The sequence below is a fragment of the Copidosoma floridanum genome, unplaced genomic scaffold, assembly GCF_036245765.1.
Source record: "Copidosoma floridanum isolate Cflo_tuat_1 unplaced genomic scaffold, Cflo_Japanese_pri ptg000001l, whole genome shotgun sequence".
Classification (NCBI taxonomy): Eukaryota; Metazoa; Arthropoda; class Insecta; order Hymenoptera; family Encyrtidae; genus Copidosoma; species Copidosoma floridanum.
This window is the reverse complement of record NW_028321878.1, coordinates 13,593,139-13,613,348: the sequence shown is the minus strand read 5'-3', so window position 1 is coordinate 13,613,348 and position 20,210 is coordinate 13,593,139. Positions and strand designations below refer to the sequence as shown.

The 20,210-nt window shown below is 31.6% G+C and overlaps 3 protein-coding genes across 6 annotated transcripts; all 3 read left to right on the top strand.

The window, feature by feature from the left end:
* The first annotated feature begins 606 nt into the window (after window positions 1-606).
* On the top strand, window positions 607-6,725 carry LOC106640572 (uncharacterized). 2 transcript variants are annotated; one of them, XM_014354646.2, is made up of 13 exons: window positions 607-934; window positions 1,045-1,441; window positions 2,688-2,875; window positions 3,043-3,547; window positions 3,640-3,800; window positions 3,864-3,991; window positions 4,063-4,208; window positions 4,280-4,383; window positions 4,467-4,596; window positions 4,687-4,918; window positions 5,007-5,204; window positions 5,279-5,361; window positions 5,490-6,725. In XM_014354646.2, the coding sequence occupies exons 3-13, from the start codon at window positions 2,689-2,691 to the stop codon at window positions 5,617-5,619; spliced, it is 2,004 nt and encodes a 667-aa protein (XP_014210132.2). In that variant the 5' UTR covers window positions 607-934; window positions 1,045-1,441; window position 2,688; the 3' UTR covers window positions 5,620-6,725. The 2 variants fall into 2 exon arrangements, with proteins under 2 accessions (XP_014210132.2, XP_014210133.2); XM_014354647.2 differs by having other exon boundaries at window positions 1,030-1,441.
* A 1,236-nt stretch (window positions 6,726-7,961) lies between these two features.
* Window positions 7,962-10,875, top strand: LOC149376044 (uncharacterized). 3 transcript variants are annotated; one of them, XM_089595419.1, is made up of 2 exons: window positions 7,962-8,064; window positions 10,021-10,875. In XM_089595419.1, the coding sequence occupies exon 2, from the start codon at window positions 10,124-10,126 to the stop codon at window positions 10,826-10,828; it is 705 nt and encodes a 234-aa protein (XP_089451545.1). In that variant the 5' UTR covers window positions 7,962-8,064; window positions 10,021-10,123; the 3' UTR covers window positions 10,829-10,875. The 3 variants fall into 3 exon arrangements, with proteins under 3 accessions (XP_089451545.1, XP_089451590.1, XP_089451635.1); XM_089595464.1 differs by lacking the exon at window positions 7,962-8,064 and adding an exon at window positions 9,232-9,296; XM_089595509.1 differs by lacking the exon at window positions 7,962-8,064 and adding an exon at window positions 9,350-9,390.
* A 2,326-nt stretch (window positions 10,876-13,201) lies between these two features.
* LOC111644092 (uncharacterized) lies at window positions 13,202-14,110 on the top strand. Its single transcript, XM_089589849.1, has one exon. The coding sequence runs from the start codon at window positions 13,202-13,204 to the stop codon at window positions 14,108-14,110; it is 909 nt and encodes a 302-aa protein (XP_089445975.1).
* Window positions 14,111-20,210: the final 6,100 nt, after the last annotated feature.

Genomic DNA, 20,210 nt, shown 5'->3' with positions numbered 1-20,210 from the left:
ATATCGATCTACTATCATAGTCATTTAACGAAACACAAATTCAATAACGCCATTCATTAGTTTAAATTGAATCTCCCGCCAAAAAGTAAACTTGAAAGATCCTTTAATGTAAACGTACCTTCATACCTTAAGACGCGTTTTCATTGGAATGTCGCGAATATGTATATGGATCATTTTACGAAAAAAATATTGTATTGTTATTGGTGCAATACAGGATTCCGGAAACTTTCAGTCCTTTCAGTATAAACGTGGAATTTATAAGTAGTATTTTATTATCATCATCATCATTATTATTTTTTTTTTTTTAACTATTGAGCTGGAAAGTTTTTGGTCCAACTTTGTGGCCATTGTGTTAACTCATATATGCATAAAAATATGCGTTTTATATTAGTGTGCAAGGATATCATGGTGATTTTTGATGGAGAAATTTGTTAAGTTAGTCATTTGTGCACGATATTTGCTAATCGAAGTACCTATAAGTAGGTACCAAAAAGCAATTTAATACTAGTTGCTGTGGTACGTAAAATAATCAAGTTTTCGTAGAACGATCCATGTAGAGAGGGAGGGGAGCAGTGGAGCACCCGTTTTCGTTTCTTTTGTTTTGTCTCACACACGAAGGCAGGGTGGTATCAGTCGTGGGGGTGGTGTGGTGTGCGTAGGAGGAGGAGGAGAGATAAAATTTTGGAGCTCGTTTCGGAGTCAGCCTTTGGCTTCGACGGCGAAAGTCTCCCTCGAGAGAGAGGAACCCGAGCCAAACTGGCTTGACCGCTCGTCATCAATCCCATCACCTTTACAAAGCATGGCTACTACGTCTCTTGCTCACAAGCTATCAGCATCTTCGAGGAAGCCAGTCAAATTAGAATTTCTCCGACCTCCAGGGTATTGAGGCAGTCAACATATAATATATATAACGTACAACAACACTCCACCTAATGTATGTATATTTTATTCTCTGTGCTAATGCACGTAGCTGCGTTTTTATCAAACATACCTACATTTTTTGAGTATAAATACAACATATACTATCAGGAGTTATTGTTTCAGGCCCCTTTGTAGCGGATAAAGAGCACTGGAGAACATACAAAAACAAAGATTAATGATCATGTGCGCGTGTCTTGGAGAAGAAGAACAGAAGGAAGTGCCTAGTGCCTAGGAAATCTAGGATTATCTTTATTTTTAATAACGATACACGCGTGGATTATTAAAAAATTTTAAAAATACATTTGAAACGCCGTTTTGTGTGCACGTATGTATATACCGATATACGTAACATATCTGTACAAAAGACGGAGAACGAAGGGGGATCACGGCGAAGAGAAAATAAAGAAAAACGAGAGCCATGACGCTGCGCTGTTGCTGCTAATGGTGAAGGAAGGTGCCTTACAATAATAAGTTCAAAGAGGACTATTGCCTGAAGTACAACATACATCCGGACGAGAAGGTAAAAGAGGTCATACCTATACTACGTGTTCTCCCAATTGAATTTAATTTGTATTATTTACCTTTATTTTTATTTGCTTAAGCATTGGAAATTTCGTTCGATTGCGAATCATTGACCGCAGACGTAATCCGCTCTCTACCGGAGTTCTTGTTTATTTTCTGCTTTTGCTGCATACCCATATATACATACTGCATACAGCTAGTTTTTTGGAGTTGCATGTTTAACATGTATTACCTAATGTACTCTGCTACTAATATTTATATTTTTGTTGTTCTCTTTTGAACCACTTGAAATGAGATGGTTATTCTTATGAAATGCATACAAAGGATAATACAAGAGAAAGAAAGAAACGGATGTCTATTTTTTTTTTTTTTTTTTTTTTTTTTTTTTTTCATTGCTTGCTCACATGCCATGATTCAGTTATTTATTTCGGGAGGGCAAGGCATCTATTGTGAAATGTGTTCTCTCTTATGATGCTATACTATTGGCTCTGCATGAAATATTGTTTGTTTCAACAGCTCCATGTTGCTTCGTCATTTTTATTATTCTTATCTGATTAAAAAGCGCTCTTGTATCATGTTCCATGTCGTGATATTTTTGATGTGCACTGTTGCTAATAGAAAACAGAAGCCTTAAAAAGTATTAGGTGCAACAGGTACTTTAAGGCTTGTGGTTGTAAGTGATACAGTAATTGTTATTTATTTGATTTCATGTGAAAATGTAGGTGTATGAGCAAACTGTTTACATTAAAAAGAAAGTAAGAAAGAAAACTAACAAAGAAAAAGTACTGCATGATTTCTTCTCTTCGGAGATAACGTTTGAGCAGATGGATTGAGTGGGGGCGTTTCATCAGAAATCAGAACATGGTTTCTCATTAAGATATCATGTCAACAAATGTTTTTCGTTCTTTGAGAATAATTGTGTTGTAAATAAAAGATACGTCAGAGGTAGTAAAGAAACTTCTTTCGTTGTGTTTCAAAATTAATTTCCAAGTATTGTGAAATAAAAAATTTTTGTTGATTGTTTTACTTGTTTTCATGATTTAAACTCTCAGTTCTTAGCATTTCTTATAAACTTTTGCACTTTAGATTTTTTTTTACGATAAGTATCATTGTTATAGAGCGATAATTATTAAACATGTGCATGTGAGTTTAAAATTTTTTGAGACCCATATGATTCTAATGATTGAATGTCTATTGTCTGTTGATTTGAAATTTTGCATTCCGTCTTTGTTGTTTGGAATAAGAATGGATGAGGGTGAAAAGTCAAAGAATGTATGGCCAAAAGAAAAGACTGAGCCTCCCACTGACATTTTCACCAACGAAGCTGCTGCCAGTTCCTTGGATGGAGTCAATGTTACATCACTGGCAGATATCTTTGATACTGCCTTCACGTCAACAGCTGATCCAGCTTCGCATCCCAGATATCCTTCAGGTAATTTTATCCTTGTTTTTTCGAAGAAAAAAAATTTACACTTAAACAGTTTTATTCGTTCATCACACGTACCGTAAAACGAAATATATCTTACATATCCATCAAAACATTAATTTTCAATAGATTTATTCATTTAAATCACGAGTATAATGGATTTTGGCTTACAGGAAACGAGTTAGATTACGAGCACTTGTTTGCCGAGAGCGATATAGAAGAGCCAGACATAGCACCAGTGCCGTATCCGTGTCCACCTCAGCACGGCATCCAAGCTCACAGTCATTACCTGTTCAGTCCATATGTTCCTACGCCAATTGTAAATTCTTCGGAGTACAGCCTGCCAAACTCGTTAAATTGCAACATGTGTCGTACAAGAGAGGAAGATCTTATTATAGCGACGGAAGCGGTTGCCCGTGCAAGGAGAGAAAACAGACAAGCTGGAAACGCGGCGGGTAATTTTCACAAGCACAAACGCTCACGTGATAACACCGCCACCAAGTGCACCAGTGGCTGTATGAAACCAAAGCGCCCGAGAGTACTCAATCAATTGGAGCATAATGCTCTCCCGGCTGCCTTTGTTGCTTCTCGCGGTTGGGTGAGGTCCGATCATGCTGATGGTTGTAGAGCTGGACCCTCCAGATTAGCACCTAATGTGGAACGTCCAGTCGATTACAGGTTTATACGTTTTTTCATGGTACTCACCATCGGTGATGCATATTTCATTTTGAATCTATTGATTAAAAATTATTTTCACCTAATACACTTAGCATAAGCGAAGCAAAGCCACTTTCGGAAGAGCCAGCCCATCCAGAAATCAGCAACAATACTCCTGTAGATAGTAATGTGATTAAGACGAGGTCGCACTCTAACTCGTCTACTCAAACGTCTGTGATGAATCCTCAAGATGTGCAACCTAATCCAATGTCAAGTAAGATTGCCAAGTTGCTTAAATTTGTGACAAGTACGTAAATTAATGATACTTTCTCCGTAGGAGCCAATAATAATAATCCCACATCTCCAGATCTTCAGCTCGACTGTTTTTCTAGTGATTATAGTAGTGATGATGAAGAGAAAGACGGTGCCGTTGAAGTAGTTGGTACAGTCAATCGCACTGACAAGGTGATTATGAAACAGATATATTTATATTTGTACCTGTAGATATCGGTGTGAAAAAACAATTACTGTTTCAGCCAAATCTATCAAGTCAAAATTCGCAAAATCCAGAGCAAAGTCAACCTGTGGCTGTTGTAGATTTAACAACGGAATCGGACGATGAGCATGCAACAAATAACACTAGTAGTGCTACGTTTCCCCAACCCACTACCAGTCCACCTAGGTATTTATTTCTTGTGTACGATTAAAATCACGACATTTAAAACTAGTGCTAATATTTTCTAACATTCCAAGGTTCAAAAGAGCACACTGCGTCCATGTTCCACCTAGGATGGAATCAATTCGGCATACCCATATGCACCATCAAATGCCTGTTCTTCCTCACAGTGCTGATATGAGTAAGAATTTAATATCTAATCATCCCTCGAAAAATAAGCAAGTAGAAAAAAAACAACAGTATTGTACATAATTAATTTTGTAGACCCAAGAGTCAATAGAATGCATCCAAGAATGGAAAGGTTGTGGATGGCACAGAACAGGATACAGGAGCAGCATAGGCTTCACATGCATCTGGATTCTCGAAATCCCAGGAGAATGCCAATGCCCCAAAGGTGTGTTCTATTTGTTTGTTTATCCTGAATTGACCATCATAAATATTGTGAAATTAAGTTATTTGTTAACCAGCTGATCAATCATTGTAGGTTCATGCCACAAGATCCAAACTTGGTTCAACAGTCTTATGTTAATTCAAATGTGATGACTTGCTGGAGTCACTCCCACCCTTCGTACGGACGAAGAGATCCGCCTTATGTTCATCATGGAATACATCAACTCGGTGCAGTATTACCTGCACCGCAACAACCCACAGTCTTTAGTCATCCTGAAAGTGGACCCTATGGAAACTCTCCCAATTTCGTGGTGATGCCTATCGTGGTGAGTTTACAAAGTTTTTTTTGGGTTGATAGCGATAACAATTTATAATAAGGCTAAAATTCATAAATCTATAAAATTATAATTTTAGCCTCCACCGGCGCATCAGTACCCGCCTTATTACACCTTCCACACAATGACACATCCAGTTCCTCCAAGCCAAATGCATCCTCTGTGGGGTGAAGCCCTTGTTCGCATTTCTGACTTCAGACGTTTGGTCAGTGCATTGCGAAGTGGTGCTTCACAGGAAACAATAGAAAGTCATACATTCCCACATAAATACAAGAAGGTAAACTATTGAGTTAATTGTAAAAAAATTTATTCATACAATTTGATCCCATTATTTTTTTATTTAAATTTCAGGTGAGAGAAGTTGAAAACAGAGAAGATGCCATTGAAAAATGTACGATATGCCTTTGCGAGTTTGAAGAAGAAGAGAACGTCAGGTAGGTTTATCACTTGTATTAAAATAAAAGTACCCAAATTATTGTATTTAATTTGCTCTAAAGTTTTATGAGTACACGAATCAACTTAGAGTCTGAATGTAAAATGAAATAAATAATTTTCATTACAGGAGGCTTCCTTGTATGCATTTATTCCATATAGAATGTGTTGATCAATGGTTATGCACCAACAGTTGCTGTCCAATTTGTCGTGTGGACATTGAAACTCGTGTTTACAAGGAACTTTCTCTTCTTACATAGTTGACATCAACTATCGAGGATTTATTTACTTGCGTGTTTTTATTTTTTATTTTTAGTCAAGTGCAAAATCGTTGGATGTTGACTATTACAATGAATTTATTTTAAGGAATGCAAATTTTAATGCTGTTTACTTTTCTATACCTGATGCTTGTTAAAAGGATAGAACTGGATGCGTCAAATCAGTGAGAAACCTTTTTTTAAACCTATGTTTTTCATATTTTTAATTTTTTTTAGAAATTACTGGGTGAATGTATAAGTTTGATCGTTAAAAAATTGTGCGGTTTTTCAAGTGCACTTTATTTCGACTAAATCGTTATGATAAAAGTGTGGTGCTACGCAAAAAGTACGAGAACAAAAAACACCATAGTGACTCCGTTAGTGCCGATCGAGTCGCATTGAACGCTATTTTAAAGAAACAATTTTCTTAAACTGCCGTAAAATTATCGTGAAAGTTTGCCTTTTTGTCTAAATTATCTGCGCGATTTAACGATGAAAGCTCTATTAATACTAAGGATTATACGTAACTGTCGAAGTTGGTAACAGCTGTTTTCTAGTTTTCACAATTATATCAATAAGATAAATTGTTACAAACATCTTACCTAAGAAACCGTAACCAAAATGATAATACCTTTTGTTGCTGCCAAGTGTTATTCAAAACATTTGGTTTTCATGTTTTTATCATTTTTATCATTTGACTGACACAAAGAAGGAAGCTCTCGAGGAGCTCTTGTTGGGTCTGTTTTCTTTTTCTTTTGAAGCTCTGTACACTAACGCGATGAAAATATAATCAGAGTTTGACTATTAAAATGTAATAGTGAAACGAATTTTTTTTTTCTACTAAAAAAGAATCGTCTAAGTGTTTGTGCATGTACGTAGCGATTTATTATGAATTCGCTGCTCCATTTTTGCCAAAACTAAGCTTAAAACCGAGCGAGTTCTTGAAGAGAAACAACTTTTTTTTTATTAAACCAAATTTTTCGATAATTTCTTGAGAACGAAATATATTGTATACCATCTTTGAATATTTTAAGTGTTTTGTGGATGAAAAATTTATATTTAAATTTAATTGTAAAAAAATGGAAAAATAAAATCGACAACCTAGCTTATATCAGTCATTGTTTCAAACCTTATACTCTTGAACCCATATCCTTGTAACTATCCTCTTCTAGTATGATAATTTAGTTTTTTTTTTATCTCTATTAATTTTTCCAAGAAAATTCCTTATCAATAACGTTTATTCGATTTTCAGATGGAACTTTTTTTTTGAAAACTAAAATTATTTTCTCGATTTATTTCAAATTGCAAGTCTTCGTAAATAATCTTAGAATAAACATCAATAAAAACAATAAATACATCCTATTCTATCTAAAATTAATAGAGTTAAGAACTATGGGGGATTTTCAATGTACACCTCATTGTTGTTACATAATTATTAAAAAATTTCAAACAACTAATTGACCTATTTTACAGCCACTCCCTAGGATTTCTTATTGAAAGTTTTCAATTACGTGAGTATATAAATTAAATAAAAAATTATCGATACGTTTTTTTAAGGAGTAAAGGAGTTACACCACACTTTACAGATTAGGACGCTTTAACATTTTGACTTCATAAAAACACACATTTATTCAATATAACTATATTCCTACGAATAAATAAATCCCAATTTTGGTAAGATTGACTGCGAATTCACAGAGAAAAAAAAAAACTACGATGTCCCATGGGTGATGTGCAAAATCACATTATTCCCTTTGAATTCTTCATCAAAACCATTAAATTCGAGTCCAATTTATTCTTCGAAATATTGTATAATATAATATTATAGTTGATAAATATTTTTCGAAAGTCACAACGACCTAGTTGGTAAGGTAGGTTCAATTATTTCCTGATTGTCCTTATAATTATCTGTACATGTTTCAACCGTAAGAATTTTCGTGTGGTACGACTGGTACCAAAAAAAAATAATAAGGGCGAAGCACAATGTAAGTATATCTATTTAGTTGGTTATGGTTATATACATATGGATATTATGTCTAAATTTTCTATATAAATGTGCAAGCCATTTATATTATGATTGACAGACAAAGTTAAGTATTACAAATCTTTGTTATTTTTGACGTGTTAATATAAATATTTTCATTTGTAGTCCGTTTGCATGTAGTCCATCAAGTTTACATGGGTAAATAACGAGGACATTCAAGTCCGGCCCAAAAAGAGACCTAAAATTATATATTACCTACTTTTCATTGTATTTTTGTGAATTGAATTAACTTGATTATTTTTAGTGTTAAAAATTAGTTTGGTTGATAGACATAAAAAATTTAATAAAATTTCAGGTTGAGAGAATTAAATGGACGTTGAGTGATTGGTAATCAAACAGCCACAGGGGGAGATATGGAGAAGCACACAATATAATATCCGAATTAATTTACTAAAAATTGGCAGGTGAGTTCATTTAAATAATCTCGAAAATATGGTTAAATGTAAAATATCACCTATGTAGTTGGACTTGAAAAATAAGTTATATCTCCGGTTCTCGGTTAACATATATCGTGGTCCGATCAAACTTGTCCACTGTCACTGCTCTCATGTAAGAGATTAGTGGGTCACGTGATCCTTTTTAAAAGATGGATGAGTCATGCGATGGTAACAATATTCATTCGAGATGGGATTTGCCTGGGTTGATCACCAAATATGTTAATTTCCTTTTTGAAGGACTATTTGTGTCTGCAGAGACCCACTTCGCGCGATTTTCATTATTTTGATGCTCCTGTTTAATCACTTAGTGTACAAAATTTTACTCAAATTTTTTTCTTATTTTTTTCATCCTTATAAACGACCGTACATCTTCCCCAAATAATTTTAATATAATTATGTTTTTTATGAAACATCTATTTTTATTTTATTTATTTATTTTTTTTTCCATTACATTTTATACAAACAAACACAGGACAATTAAAAAAAAATTTTATATTACGGCCCTTATGAAATTATACAGCTTTGTATGATAAGCATTTTAATTATGTATTAACTTAAAACAAATAAAACTTTTTGTATAATGTTTTCTTAAAAATTATTAATAAATAAAATTAAATAGTATAAATCTGTATTATTTTAATATCATGTTGTAACAGTTAAATGCATTTGATATTTTCGAAACCCCGCCAAATAAATCATGTGGCAAGTTCTAACCAAATAATATACACGCAGCAATTAAAAAGACATTAGCCACGTGACAATCAATCATTTTGAGGTGAAATGAACAGATATACTTTCTAAACGATCGGATCAAAGTAAAAACTTTTGTAACCTTATTCGGTTAAATATAATATGTGCATTGATTTTTTTTAAATACAATGTTCAAGATGATTAAAAAAAATACTTTATTTCATGAAATAATTTTTTTTTTTTTACAATTTGTTTAATAACTTGATAAATTGTTTTTTAAGCTGATTAAATTTTGTTCAATTGAAAAAAAAATACTTTACACAATGAGAAAGAAACAGTAGTTTTCGTCGGATAAGTGTCATCGACTCCGGGGCTATTATGCGGCCCGAGGGACCTGCGAAAAAGGGCCCGAGGGACGTAAGGTATATATAGCCACGGTGCGATGGCTCGTAAGTGGCGAATCCTATTTTTCCCACCGAGGGCACACCAGCCTCTCAAAAACGCCCGAGGTAAGAAAAAAATTTTTTTTCCATTCACAGTATAAGGTACATAACTGCGTTAGACGCATTTCGTGCGATCTAAATTATTATGACTACTTTCACGGTCAGTTATAAATATTTTTTTATTCTTCTAATCAATAAAAGCATGCAAATCGTTCTAGAATTACAAAATATAATTATATACTATGCATAATTCAAGTACATATTATCAACTTTAACGAAATAAATTTGATTGGTTTATTCTTGTTAAAAGATAGCCAAATGAAAAATTATTAGTTTACATTATTTATTTCATATCAATTATTACTACATTTTAATGCAATTTACTAATCATCAAAGTATATTAGAAATTAAAATTAATTGTTAAAACCCTACTAAGAAAAATTTAAGAAAATAAACTTTCGATTTAAATTCTACGATTTAGCCCCTATTTATATATTAACTCAAAAGAAATAAAACATCTAGTATGATTGTCTTTTTTTAAATTATAAATAAACTAATATCTCATGTTGTGATACTTAAATTCATTAGTACACAATGATATCATAAACACATAAAAAAAGTGCAAATTTTTATGAACGACAGTGAGTATTTTGTTAGTAAAATAAACAAATCGCTCGTCACCTTTTTTTTTTTTTTTTTTTTCAATCAAACTTTGCCAAATCAAAACTACTGCAGTTGAATATTGTAAAAAAAATATTAACAGCCAGATTGTTTGTATTAAAATTTCCAGCCCCCAGATCCATAGCCAGCAAATTTCTCCGTTTATCCAAAAAGACGTGCATCGAAAATTCAACGTAAAGGAGTCCCAGCCACAAAAGTCCTTGCACGGAAAAATGCCGGCAAAAGAATGCATCGACAGGCCACGTTCCTTGTGCGAGTACTGCGGTATATTCATCAAGTCGTGCTATTACCTCGCCCAACACGTCAGCAGCGTACACACCAACGACCGGCCCCACAGATGCGCGCACTGCCATAAATCTTTCACCCGAAAGGAGGTCCTTAGGAACCACGTGAACAGCGTACATTCCGCCGAAAAGCCGTACAAGTGCGACATTTGCGGCAAAACGTTTTCGTTGAAGCATACGCTTTACGCGCACGTCAACGCGCACTTCAACAAGCGAGTCTTCAACTGCACCGAATGCAAAAAATCTTTCGTTCAAGAACATACGTTCAACAATCACGTTCGCAGGGCGCACACTGGCAAGCAGTCCTTTAATTGCACCCAGTGCGAAAAATCTTTTTTTCGAAAGCATCATCTTGTCGAGCACCTTCGGATCCACAGTGGCGAAAAGCCGCACCGATGTGAGGTTTGCGAAAAAACGTTTTCTAGATCGTCCAGTTTGAAGTTGCATGCTCGCATGCATACCGGCGAGCGTCCGTTTCAGTGCGACTATTGTGGTTGGTATTTTTCTCTGAAAAATAATTTGAAGGCTCATATTCGCACGCATACGGGCACGCGACCCCTTGACGTGAAGTTTGTCAGAAATCGTAAGTTCAGAAAGGGAATTGCAGCAAATTTTACAGCGAAATTAGAATAAAAATTGTCCTGCAAAAAAAAAAAGAAAAATTACAGGGTATTATACGATGACCAGAAATTAAATTTACCACAGTTTTAAGGTTGCCTTTTTTCATGTATTTTTTTTTTTTTTTTTTAACGTATCTTAACGATCTGTATCGCCTTCACGACACAGTTTCAAACAATGTATTTGGATGATTAACGAACGACCAATGATAGTTTTTAAAAAAAATTTTTCTTTAAACGTAAAATTCTTTAATGTATTTAAAAAAATGTTGAAACTATTTTTAAGAATATTGTAAAAAACTTCGTAATTAAAAATTGTGATTTTAATTTATGACCACTCGTAGTTAAAGATAAAATTCTAATCGTTAATAATCATTCCATGATTACAATTTCATTCGTTCATCCAGCAAAAATACTATTTTAATTAATTATTTGCAACCCTATACTTAACGAACAACCAGCAGCTTTAGCTAGAAATAAGTAGCTTAATCCAAGCCTAAATTTGACAACTTTTTGTGGTGTAAATAGAAAATTTTTTTTTTAATCATTAGATATATCGATCGTATAAGGTATTATACGACTAAAAAGCAATATAATTATAATTGACTTCACACTTAAATATGGCGTACTTTTCTGTTTAAAATTTCTTACAAATAGATACATGAATAAATAAAAAAAACTATTCAGAATTTGAAAGATAAGTTTTATTTCTGTCCTGACCCATCTTTACCACATATTGAATAAAATTTTCATTTTACTTACGTGACGAATTCCTTCGTTACAACGACCATGTGGCCACTACTGTACAGTCAATCGGCTGTGACGATTGTGCTATTTGTTTACAAATATGTTTTGTAAAATGTTTGCATAGCTCATACTTACATATACAAGCATTATAGTTCGTAGTTGTAAGGTTATACCAAGTTAAAGAGACTCAAACCTTATTCTCCAGTTAACTAGTCGAGTATCGTGTCAATACAACCGTGTTTAACTCGCTACTATACCGAAAATTATCAGCGAAATGTTTATAAAAAATTAAAAAATGCATTTTAAAACATTTTGTCCACACCGAACATTTTAATATTGAAAGTGAAATATGTGAATAGATCAAATGATGTACTAAAAATGTACAACGATTCTGTTTTTTTCAATATTAAAATGTTTCCTGACGAGTTACGAATGCGTGAAAAAATGCTTAGATGTACAATTTACCGTACAGAAAATTTATTACAAGCGAATCTTGGAAAAACGTATTATGCCGTTCGGCGTGACCTCGGCGTGATCAAGCAGCAGACGATCCTCTTTCATTTGCATGAAGTTAGTACATAGGCCGATTTAATTTTGTTTTGATGGTCTTTTAATAGGTGACCAATATAGTACGGTGACTTAACGTATTTTGAGGTGCGGATCCGTTTGAATTCACATATGAGCTTTCTTTTGCAACTTTTGTGATTACGTAGCAGTATATTTTTTCTTGACGTATTTTTTTGTTGAAAACAAATACAGAAAGTCAATGTGTGGCGTTTATCAACATTATCGCTTCGCAGATTGAAACGTGACTTTGTAAAAAATATTGAAAAAAAATTATCTCGCCGACGTACCACAGTCTAGTTAATCGTATACCAGAATTTCATGTAACGAGTGATTGGTGACTAAAATTCCGTGAGGCTTCTCATAGGTGTAAAAACTACCATAATTTTCACATGCGTCGTTCATTTGTCATTGGTGTTACATAGGTATTACTTTTATACATCGCCAAAAACATTAACTGCTCAAAAGGACACCTCAAATTGAGTATCAGCCATTACTCGCTGAACTTGTAAGTTGAATAGTAATTTTTATTGTTAAACAATACATTTTGAAGTGAATTTATTTGTTAAAAGATAAAACTTTGACGATATTGCATATGCAGTGAATCGATTTTGTGTTTTAGGTGTGATTTTGTACATGTCACACAAGTGATTACGTAGATAAATAATCGTAGTAACCCCCAATTTGATTCGAAAACGAAGGTGAGTTTTGCTTCAATAATTTTATAAAGATTTTTTATAACCGACTATTACACCTACGCAGTTGGTTTAAGACTTGGATATAAGATACAAGTTTAAAACTAATCAATGATTTCAAACCAAAGGAATGTGGATGATGATAACGTTTTTTTTAGAAAAAAATTGTTGCCTCATATCATCGCTTCTTTTCAAAATATCGGAAGTTAACTTTTTTCAAACAAAACTTTAAATCCAGATACTTAATGATTTTTCATTTTCACCCTCTAGATCCAAAGGAAAGGGGCAAAAAATTTTTCTGTTTCTGGCAAGACATCTATCCACATACATAAAGGAATAAATGTTAACGAGTCAACGTCATCAAATAAAGTCTTTGTAAAGACATGCAGTCGAATAAACGCAACGACGGATCCCATTTTTTGTGCGAATTTTGCGGAATATTCATCAAGTCTTGTAACTTTGACAGGCACATTCGTACTAGACATGCCAAAAACAAACCCCACAAATGTACACTCTGTGATGAATCTTTTGGTGAAAAAAATCTCCTGATAAATCACATCAATAGCGTACACTTTGACGAAAACCCACACGAATGTAAAATTTGCGGCACAGAATTTTATCGACAAGACCAACTCATGGAACATGTCCGTAGCGTACACATTGGCGATCGACCCCACAAATGTACCGAGTGTGAAAAATCTTTTTCTCGAAAGTATGATCTGGTCCAGCACATGCGTCGTGTACACTGGGGCGAGCGACCCCACAATTGTACTGATTGTAAAAAATCTTTTTTTCGAAAACATCGTCTTATCGAGCACTTGAATATCGTACACTCTACAGACAAGCGACTCCACGATTACAACTGCACCCAATGTAAACATACTTTTTCTCGAAAGTATGATCTTGTCCAACACGTTCGTAGCATACACTGTGGCGAGCGACCCCACAAATGCAATCAATGTCAAAAAAGTTTTCCTAGACATCATCATCTTACCAGACACGTTCGTGGCGCACACTCCGGCGAGAGACCCTACACGTGTTCTCATTGTCAAAAATCTTTTTTTAGAAAGTATCATCTTATAAAACACCTTCGTATTCATAGCACTGAGAAGCCATACGAATGTGATATTTGCGACAAATCCTTTAGATTAAAATCTAATCTAAAAGCACATTCTCGTAAACATACTGACTTGCGTCTGGTTCAGTGCGATTATTGTAGTGGTTGTTTTACTCACAAAGATGATTTGGAAAAGCATATTCGCTTGCATACCGGTAAGGAATCATTTTTCTGAAAGTTTGTAATATGTTTTGATCCCAGGAAGGCTTAATTTAATTATTAAAATGTGGACAGTTGTAATGCAAAGCCTTAACATTGCAACATCATGTTCATGTAAAAAAAGAGCACTTGTTCAAATTTCATCGATGTTCAGATAATTTTAACAGTAAGTGTTTCAATTTTTGCTGAGATTTCGCAATTACTAATAAATATAATTAGTAGGAAAAAAAACTAAAAAATTGAGTGGAATTGTTAATGTGGAATGACATTTAAGTGTAATTAAAAGTAACATATAATTGTAATTCAAAATAAATTTGAAACATGTACTTTTTTTTATTTTGTTTTACGTGACGCAAAAAGTTTTTAGTCTCGCCATAATTAGTTTTTTTTTGCATCATACATTTTTGTCTAGGATATGTGTACATTGACAGAAAAAAATAATAATTATAGAGAAATTCCAGTATAAATTACCATTCTTCCCAGTAAATCAGATGCAAGCTAGCAAAAAAGGAAACAATTATTATTTTTAATAGTAACGATTGTTGTTTTAACAGTAAAAATTATGGTTTGAATATTTTGAATCATAGTCAGAATAGTAAAAATCACCATGCTGGAACAGTAAACCTTAAAAGGATTGGTGAATAAATTTTAATTTCCTGCATAGTAATTTTTACTGTTCTAACCATAATTTTTACTTTTCGAACTTTAATTTTAATTGTTGAAACAATAATTTTTGCCATTAAATTTTTTTTTCTTTTTTGCCAGTTTGCATTCGATTTACTGTGCATAATGGTAATTTTTGTGGAAATTCTCAATAATTTTTATTATTTTGTTCTCTAAGTGTATAATCGTGAAGTCAGAAGTACGAGTATTTATAAACCAACTTAATATATATAACGCATAATAAATATGCATAGTCATTATTTTCCAAAATTAAAAAACTGATATAAAATTTTAGATTACTTATGGTTCGCAAAAAAAATTTTTACGGCCTAGAGGCAAAGCTCTTGGTATGGGAGTAGGGGAGTAAAGCCCCTCGATTGAAAAAAATTAAATAATCGTTTCTTTGAAAAAGAAACACACCAACTTTCCTTAAAAAACTTAAAAATAAATTTAGTTTTATAAGTTGAATATAATTTAAAAAATTTTTTTTAAAGAATCATACGAAATACATAACATTCCACGCAATTATTCAGGTTTGAAAAGAAAACTGTTAAATTTTACTTACATGAGCTTACAAAACTTGTTTTTGAATTGTATGGATACAATAAATTGAAAATAATTCATTTCAAGTAAAATTTAAATTGCTTTTTAACAACAGTGAACATTGTTTTAAAGATGGTGGAGAATTTTTCAGCAAGCTATTTAAAATAGTTTTATACAGAAAAATTAACCACAAAGCGATAAAACTATTATCGTACACCGGAAAATAAAAAAATCGTTTCTCGTACTTTCTTTTGAACAGAGAGAAAAATTAGATTTCTCACATCAAAAACAGAGTAGTAAACACTTATTTTCCACACAGTACTACAAATAAAAATTGCAACAAAATTTTTACATTCTTCAACAAAGTTGTGAATGCAAAAGTTGTAACATTAAAAAAAAATTATTTTGATGATTATGTTATAAAATAAAGTAATTGATAACCAAGGATAGCTATTAAAATATGTATCTCCTACGTATTAGTAAATGTTGTTATTTAATACTATATTTACAAGTACACGTTCATTACTACCTACTGTATTTAAATAAATGTCACCTATGTGAATCCAGAATTTTTTTTGGAAACTGACACATTAGTTTAAGTTTACTTTATTTCACCCACTTCTTGATATTATTTTAAATGTACATTTATAAATACCATGTAATAATTCTTGATGTTCAAAAGTTTGGAGCTCTAACTGCTGTTATTATAAATATTTAATATATACATGAAACAACTAAACATTAATCATAATAAGTACAAAAAATTTGACAAAACATACAAAAACACATGATGTATGATAAACATAGCAGTTAACTACGAAGTTTACAAAGGCTCATTTATATGTTATAAAGCTTACTACATTTGTTAAAAAATAATTTCAACAAACGTTATTAGTATTTTGGTCGAATTTCTTTTGTAGATTTTTAAAGTTCAAACGTATTAAAGAAGTCGGCTGTTGTAAATGAAATGTAAACTATTTTAATAAGTGTGTTAATTATTAAAGTCATGGTACATATTTTTTGGATATATTTTAACAATTTTTATTTGTTGAAGAATTTATAAAATAATTTTTTTTGTTTATATTTAAGGTTACTGAAAATGTGTAGGCATTTTTTATTCACTTAAATTGGAAGTAAAAATATTTTTAAAAATTTAACCAGGAGAAATTTAAAATAATATATTTTTAATATTTCTTATACATCATATTATTACCATGAATAATCTCAAAAGTGTCACTTTTAAAGCAAATTTTTTTAAGGTTTTAAGAAAATTTTAACTGCTTGAAAAACAATATCAACTTATTTAAACGTATTCACATAATACGACTGTTTAGTAGTGGTTTAATTCGATTATCGTAACACTAGCCAACTTCTTTAACTCATAGAAGAGCAAAAAATAAAAATACAACGCGATAAAATTTTCAAACTCTTAGTGCTTTTTTCAATAAAAAATATTTATTAGTAACTCTAAGATTATTTAATTACTCTAACGATAATCTTATTAACTCGTGTAAGGAAACAAACTATTTTTATGAAATTGAAACGTAAACCAATTTTTTAATTATTCTTTGGAATATATGTAATAATTCATAACAGTAAGATAAGCTGCCTTGAACTTTTCGATGTCCAGAGAACCTTGAAGTATTGAGCACAGTAATGATATGATAAAATTAACGATGTGAAAGAATATCTTTCATCAACAAAATTTATGGTAAACTGGAGAATTCTTTTATCGAAAATAAAGTTAAACATATCGAGGGTATCCATTATTCAGTGCGCTTGTAAATAGCGCATGTATCACTCATTTATTCAAACGCTTATAATTTATTGTTCATAAGTGAGCGCAGATTAAATTATAAATGAGTGAAGCCTACAATAAAGCATGAAGCTGCACACATGAAATACTTGAAAAAAAAGTACACACTTTAATTGTGTGAGCGCCGAGGTCAAAAATTGCGTGTGAGTGTGCCAGGTGGGATTCTCTTGCGTTACATTGAATTTTCCGTCTTACCAAACGATGACTCAAGTTGATCGAGATTTCACGTGCTCACACGTACACATGCACTTACTCTAGTGCAGTCAACAATGGCCAAATTATGTCAATGGCAACATCACGAAGGCATACTAAATACAAAACCAAATGTACCAGGAGAGTCTTTTTTTTTTAATCCAACTGTACTATCGTGTGTAGTGATTGTACTTACTGTGAATTTTACCAGTAAAACTGACTCAAGCTCATCTGATTTCACTGCATATTTTAGCCAATTTTGTAATTGGATTCAACTTTTATTAAAAGAGCTGTATCTTTTAGTCGTTATCATTTTTTATTAAAGGATGTTATCCACAAGAAAATTGATCATCTAAAAAATATCATTTTCTAATTAATCTATCAAGGTAATATTTAACTAGCTAATGAAATAACACCCTTTTTCATAGAAAATGTTCAAATATAATTTGATTTTGATAAAGCAAGGTTTAGTTTTTCTCCAACTACAATAAGTCAAATACTATAACCTTTAATTTGTCTGAAAAATTTAACACGTTATAAGAGATGCGGTTGTGTATAAAATTTTTTTTTTTTTAATTTTTAATTTTACGATATACTTAACTTCCTTGAAGCTTACAAAAACCAAATTTTTTTCAAAATATTTGTACCTACGTTTTATAATCATTTTGGACTATTAATTTATTATTAATCTATTATTTACTGACCAACATTTATTGATCTGATACAATTTGAATATTAAAAAGATACTCGACATTCAAAATGTTACATGCCAGAAAAACCTCAAAAAACCCATTAAAATTTATTTTAAAATTTCAATGTTTAAGACAAAAAATTATCTCACGGACAATATTTTAAATTTATAAAATTTAAATAATTTAATCTAAGTACGATAGTGTAAATATTTTCATTTATAGATGATTATAAAGATACAAGTATTATGTTAATTATACAAAAAAAGTTTGCGTTTTGTATTTAAGCGTAAACTAGAAAAAGTATTATAACGTATTTCGATGAGCAACTATCATTTCTGATAAAATTTTCCTATCCCTAGATGGAATTCAAGTCATGGGTTTTTCTAATTTGAACGTCCCTGGCACGCCTTCTTGCTTATACTATTAGGTATCTACAATAAAATTAAATACTAGTAGTGTCATATAATTTTTGTTAAAAGTCAAAAATGAAATAAAAAAAAAAAATAAATACATTTCATTACTAGATTGTGTCTATAAATAATGTTTCGTAATTTTAAGCGATTAAGTAAATCTGATTTCTCTTTTTTTTAACCGTTATACAGTTTTTGTAACAATATTATTTGACTAATTTTAAATTTTTACTGCAGGAACTATATGTTCTATAAATTTATTTACAGTAAAAAGATAAGGTAAGCGATACTACCAATTTTTTAAAAAACCTATAATTTTTTTATCCAACAAAAAATCTCTAATTTTCAATGAGAATTATTTGTGATGATTGGAGTATATAACCAAATAATAACAAAATAATGAAAATAAATTTTTCTCTCATTTACGGAGATCTATTTAAGAAATAAATTCGTGACGTACATAATTCGGGTAAAAAAATGACACGAAATAAATTGATTATTGTTTTGATTAGGTTAGACTCTTGAATACAAAAATTTTTGACGTTTTTTCCTCTAAAAAAAAGAAAAAAAATTTTAACTTATAACTTTCAGATTCAAGTTGGCGTAATCCTTCACGAAATAGATTTCTTTTAATATTAAATAATACCTATTATCATTTTTTTAATTACATCGTTTATTATGTTTCTCCTTGGTAATTTCAGTCAATCGTAAAGATATTGGAGAAAAAAATATGATTTAACTGCTGGTGAAAATAGTATACTTTTGACGTGTGTTGATTGTAAATCATGTCAAATGAGGTTGACTGCTTTTTTTTTATTTTTTCTTTATTTCATCTTCAATAGTATAATTTTGAATTCGTTAACTTCATAAGTAATATAATTTAATAAGAGTTGAAATAACTATTGTTATAACGTGTAAAATTTTGGTGAAGGGCGTATTTGTAAAAAGCGCTTCTGCTTGTTACGATGATAATTAATTTATTATCATGTCTAAAGTATAAAATAATACTATACAAAGCTATTGGAACTATTGTGGTAATATAAAAAAAATGTTAAATATGAAGTGGATGTCTTCGATTGAAAGTACTCTTAAAACGTCAAATTTCAAACAGGCGTCATGGTATTTTGAAGAAACACAAAAATTTCATCGAAAAATTTTTTTAGTAATTCGTTCAAATATAGTGGCATTGACCAAATTTCTATACTCAACGAGACTTTCTACGTATATTATTTGGTTGTAGTATACAAACTTTACGCTACACTGCCTGTACATTCATTTGAAATTTTCATAGACGTGTGAATAGGTCTGATTTTTTTGATTAGAAAAAATTGTCGCCCTATGACATTATTTTCACCGTATTGTATTTTTTTTTTTTTTTAATCAACACACAAATTTGGACTTACGAAACGTAAAAATAATTACTTCGTAAAGTAAAATTCTATTAAAATATTCAGTACGTAAATTTTACGTACATCTATCTATCTTACGTACATCGTAACCATTAAATGAGATTGCTGGAACAAAGAGTAATTTATATGCGTGTATCAAAATATCACCATGTGACAAACAATTACCAAAGAGCACTTTTAATAATCTTTTCTTTTTTTTTTTTTTCGCAGCGTATTAGCCAAAAATCCTTACCGAATGTACAATGTATATTCATGAATCAGTCCTACCATTACACCGTGAGCTGAAGGTCTATTGGTACCAGTTCAGCGTCTAGCCCTGCAGTAATTTTAACACTTTCCACGAAACATCCTCGATCCTGAAACTTCCAAAAATCCACCTGTGACGAAAAAA

What these genes read in the sequence shown, in the direction of transcription:
- LOC111644092 (XM_089589849.1), top strand. Translation starts at nt 13,202, where the DNA reads ATGCAGTCGAATAAACGCAACGACGGATCCCATTTTTTGTGCGAATTT.
- LOC106640572 (XM_014354646.2), top strand. Translation starts at nt 2,689, where the DNA reads ATGGATGAGGGTGAAAAGTCAAAGAATGTATGGCCAAAAGAAAAGACT. An exon ending in CCCACTACCAGTCCACCTAG is followed by an intron (nt 4,209 to 4,279) that starts GTATTTATTTCT and finishes TAACATTCCAAG; the next exon opens with GTTCAAAAGAGCACACTGCG. An exon ending in AGAATGCCAATGCCCCAAAG is followed by an intron (nt 4,597 to 4,686) that starts GTGTGTTCTATT and finishes CAATCATTGTAG; the next exon opens with GTTCATGCCACAAGATCCAA.
- LOC149376044 (XM_089595419.1), top strand. Translation starts at nt 10,124, where the DNA reads ATGCCGGCAAAAGAATGCATCGACAGGCCACGTTCCTTGTGCGAGTAC.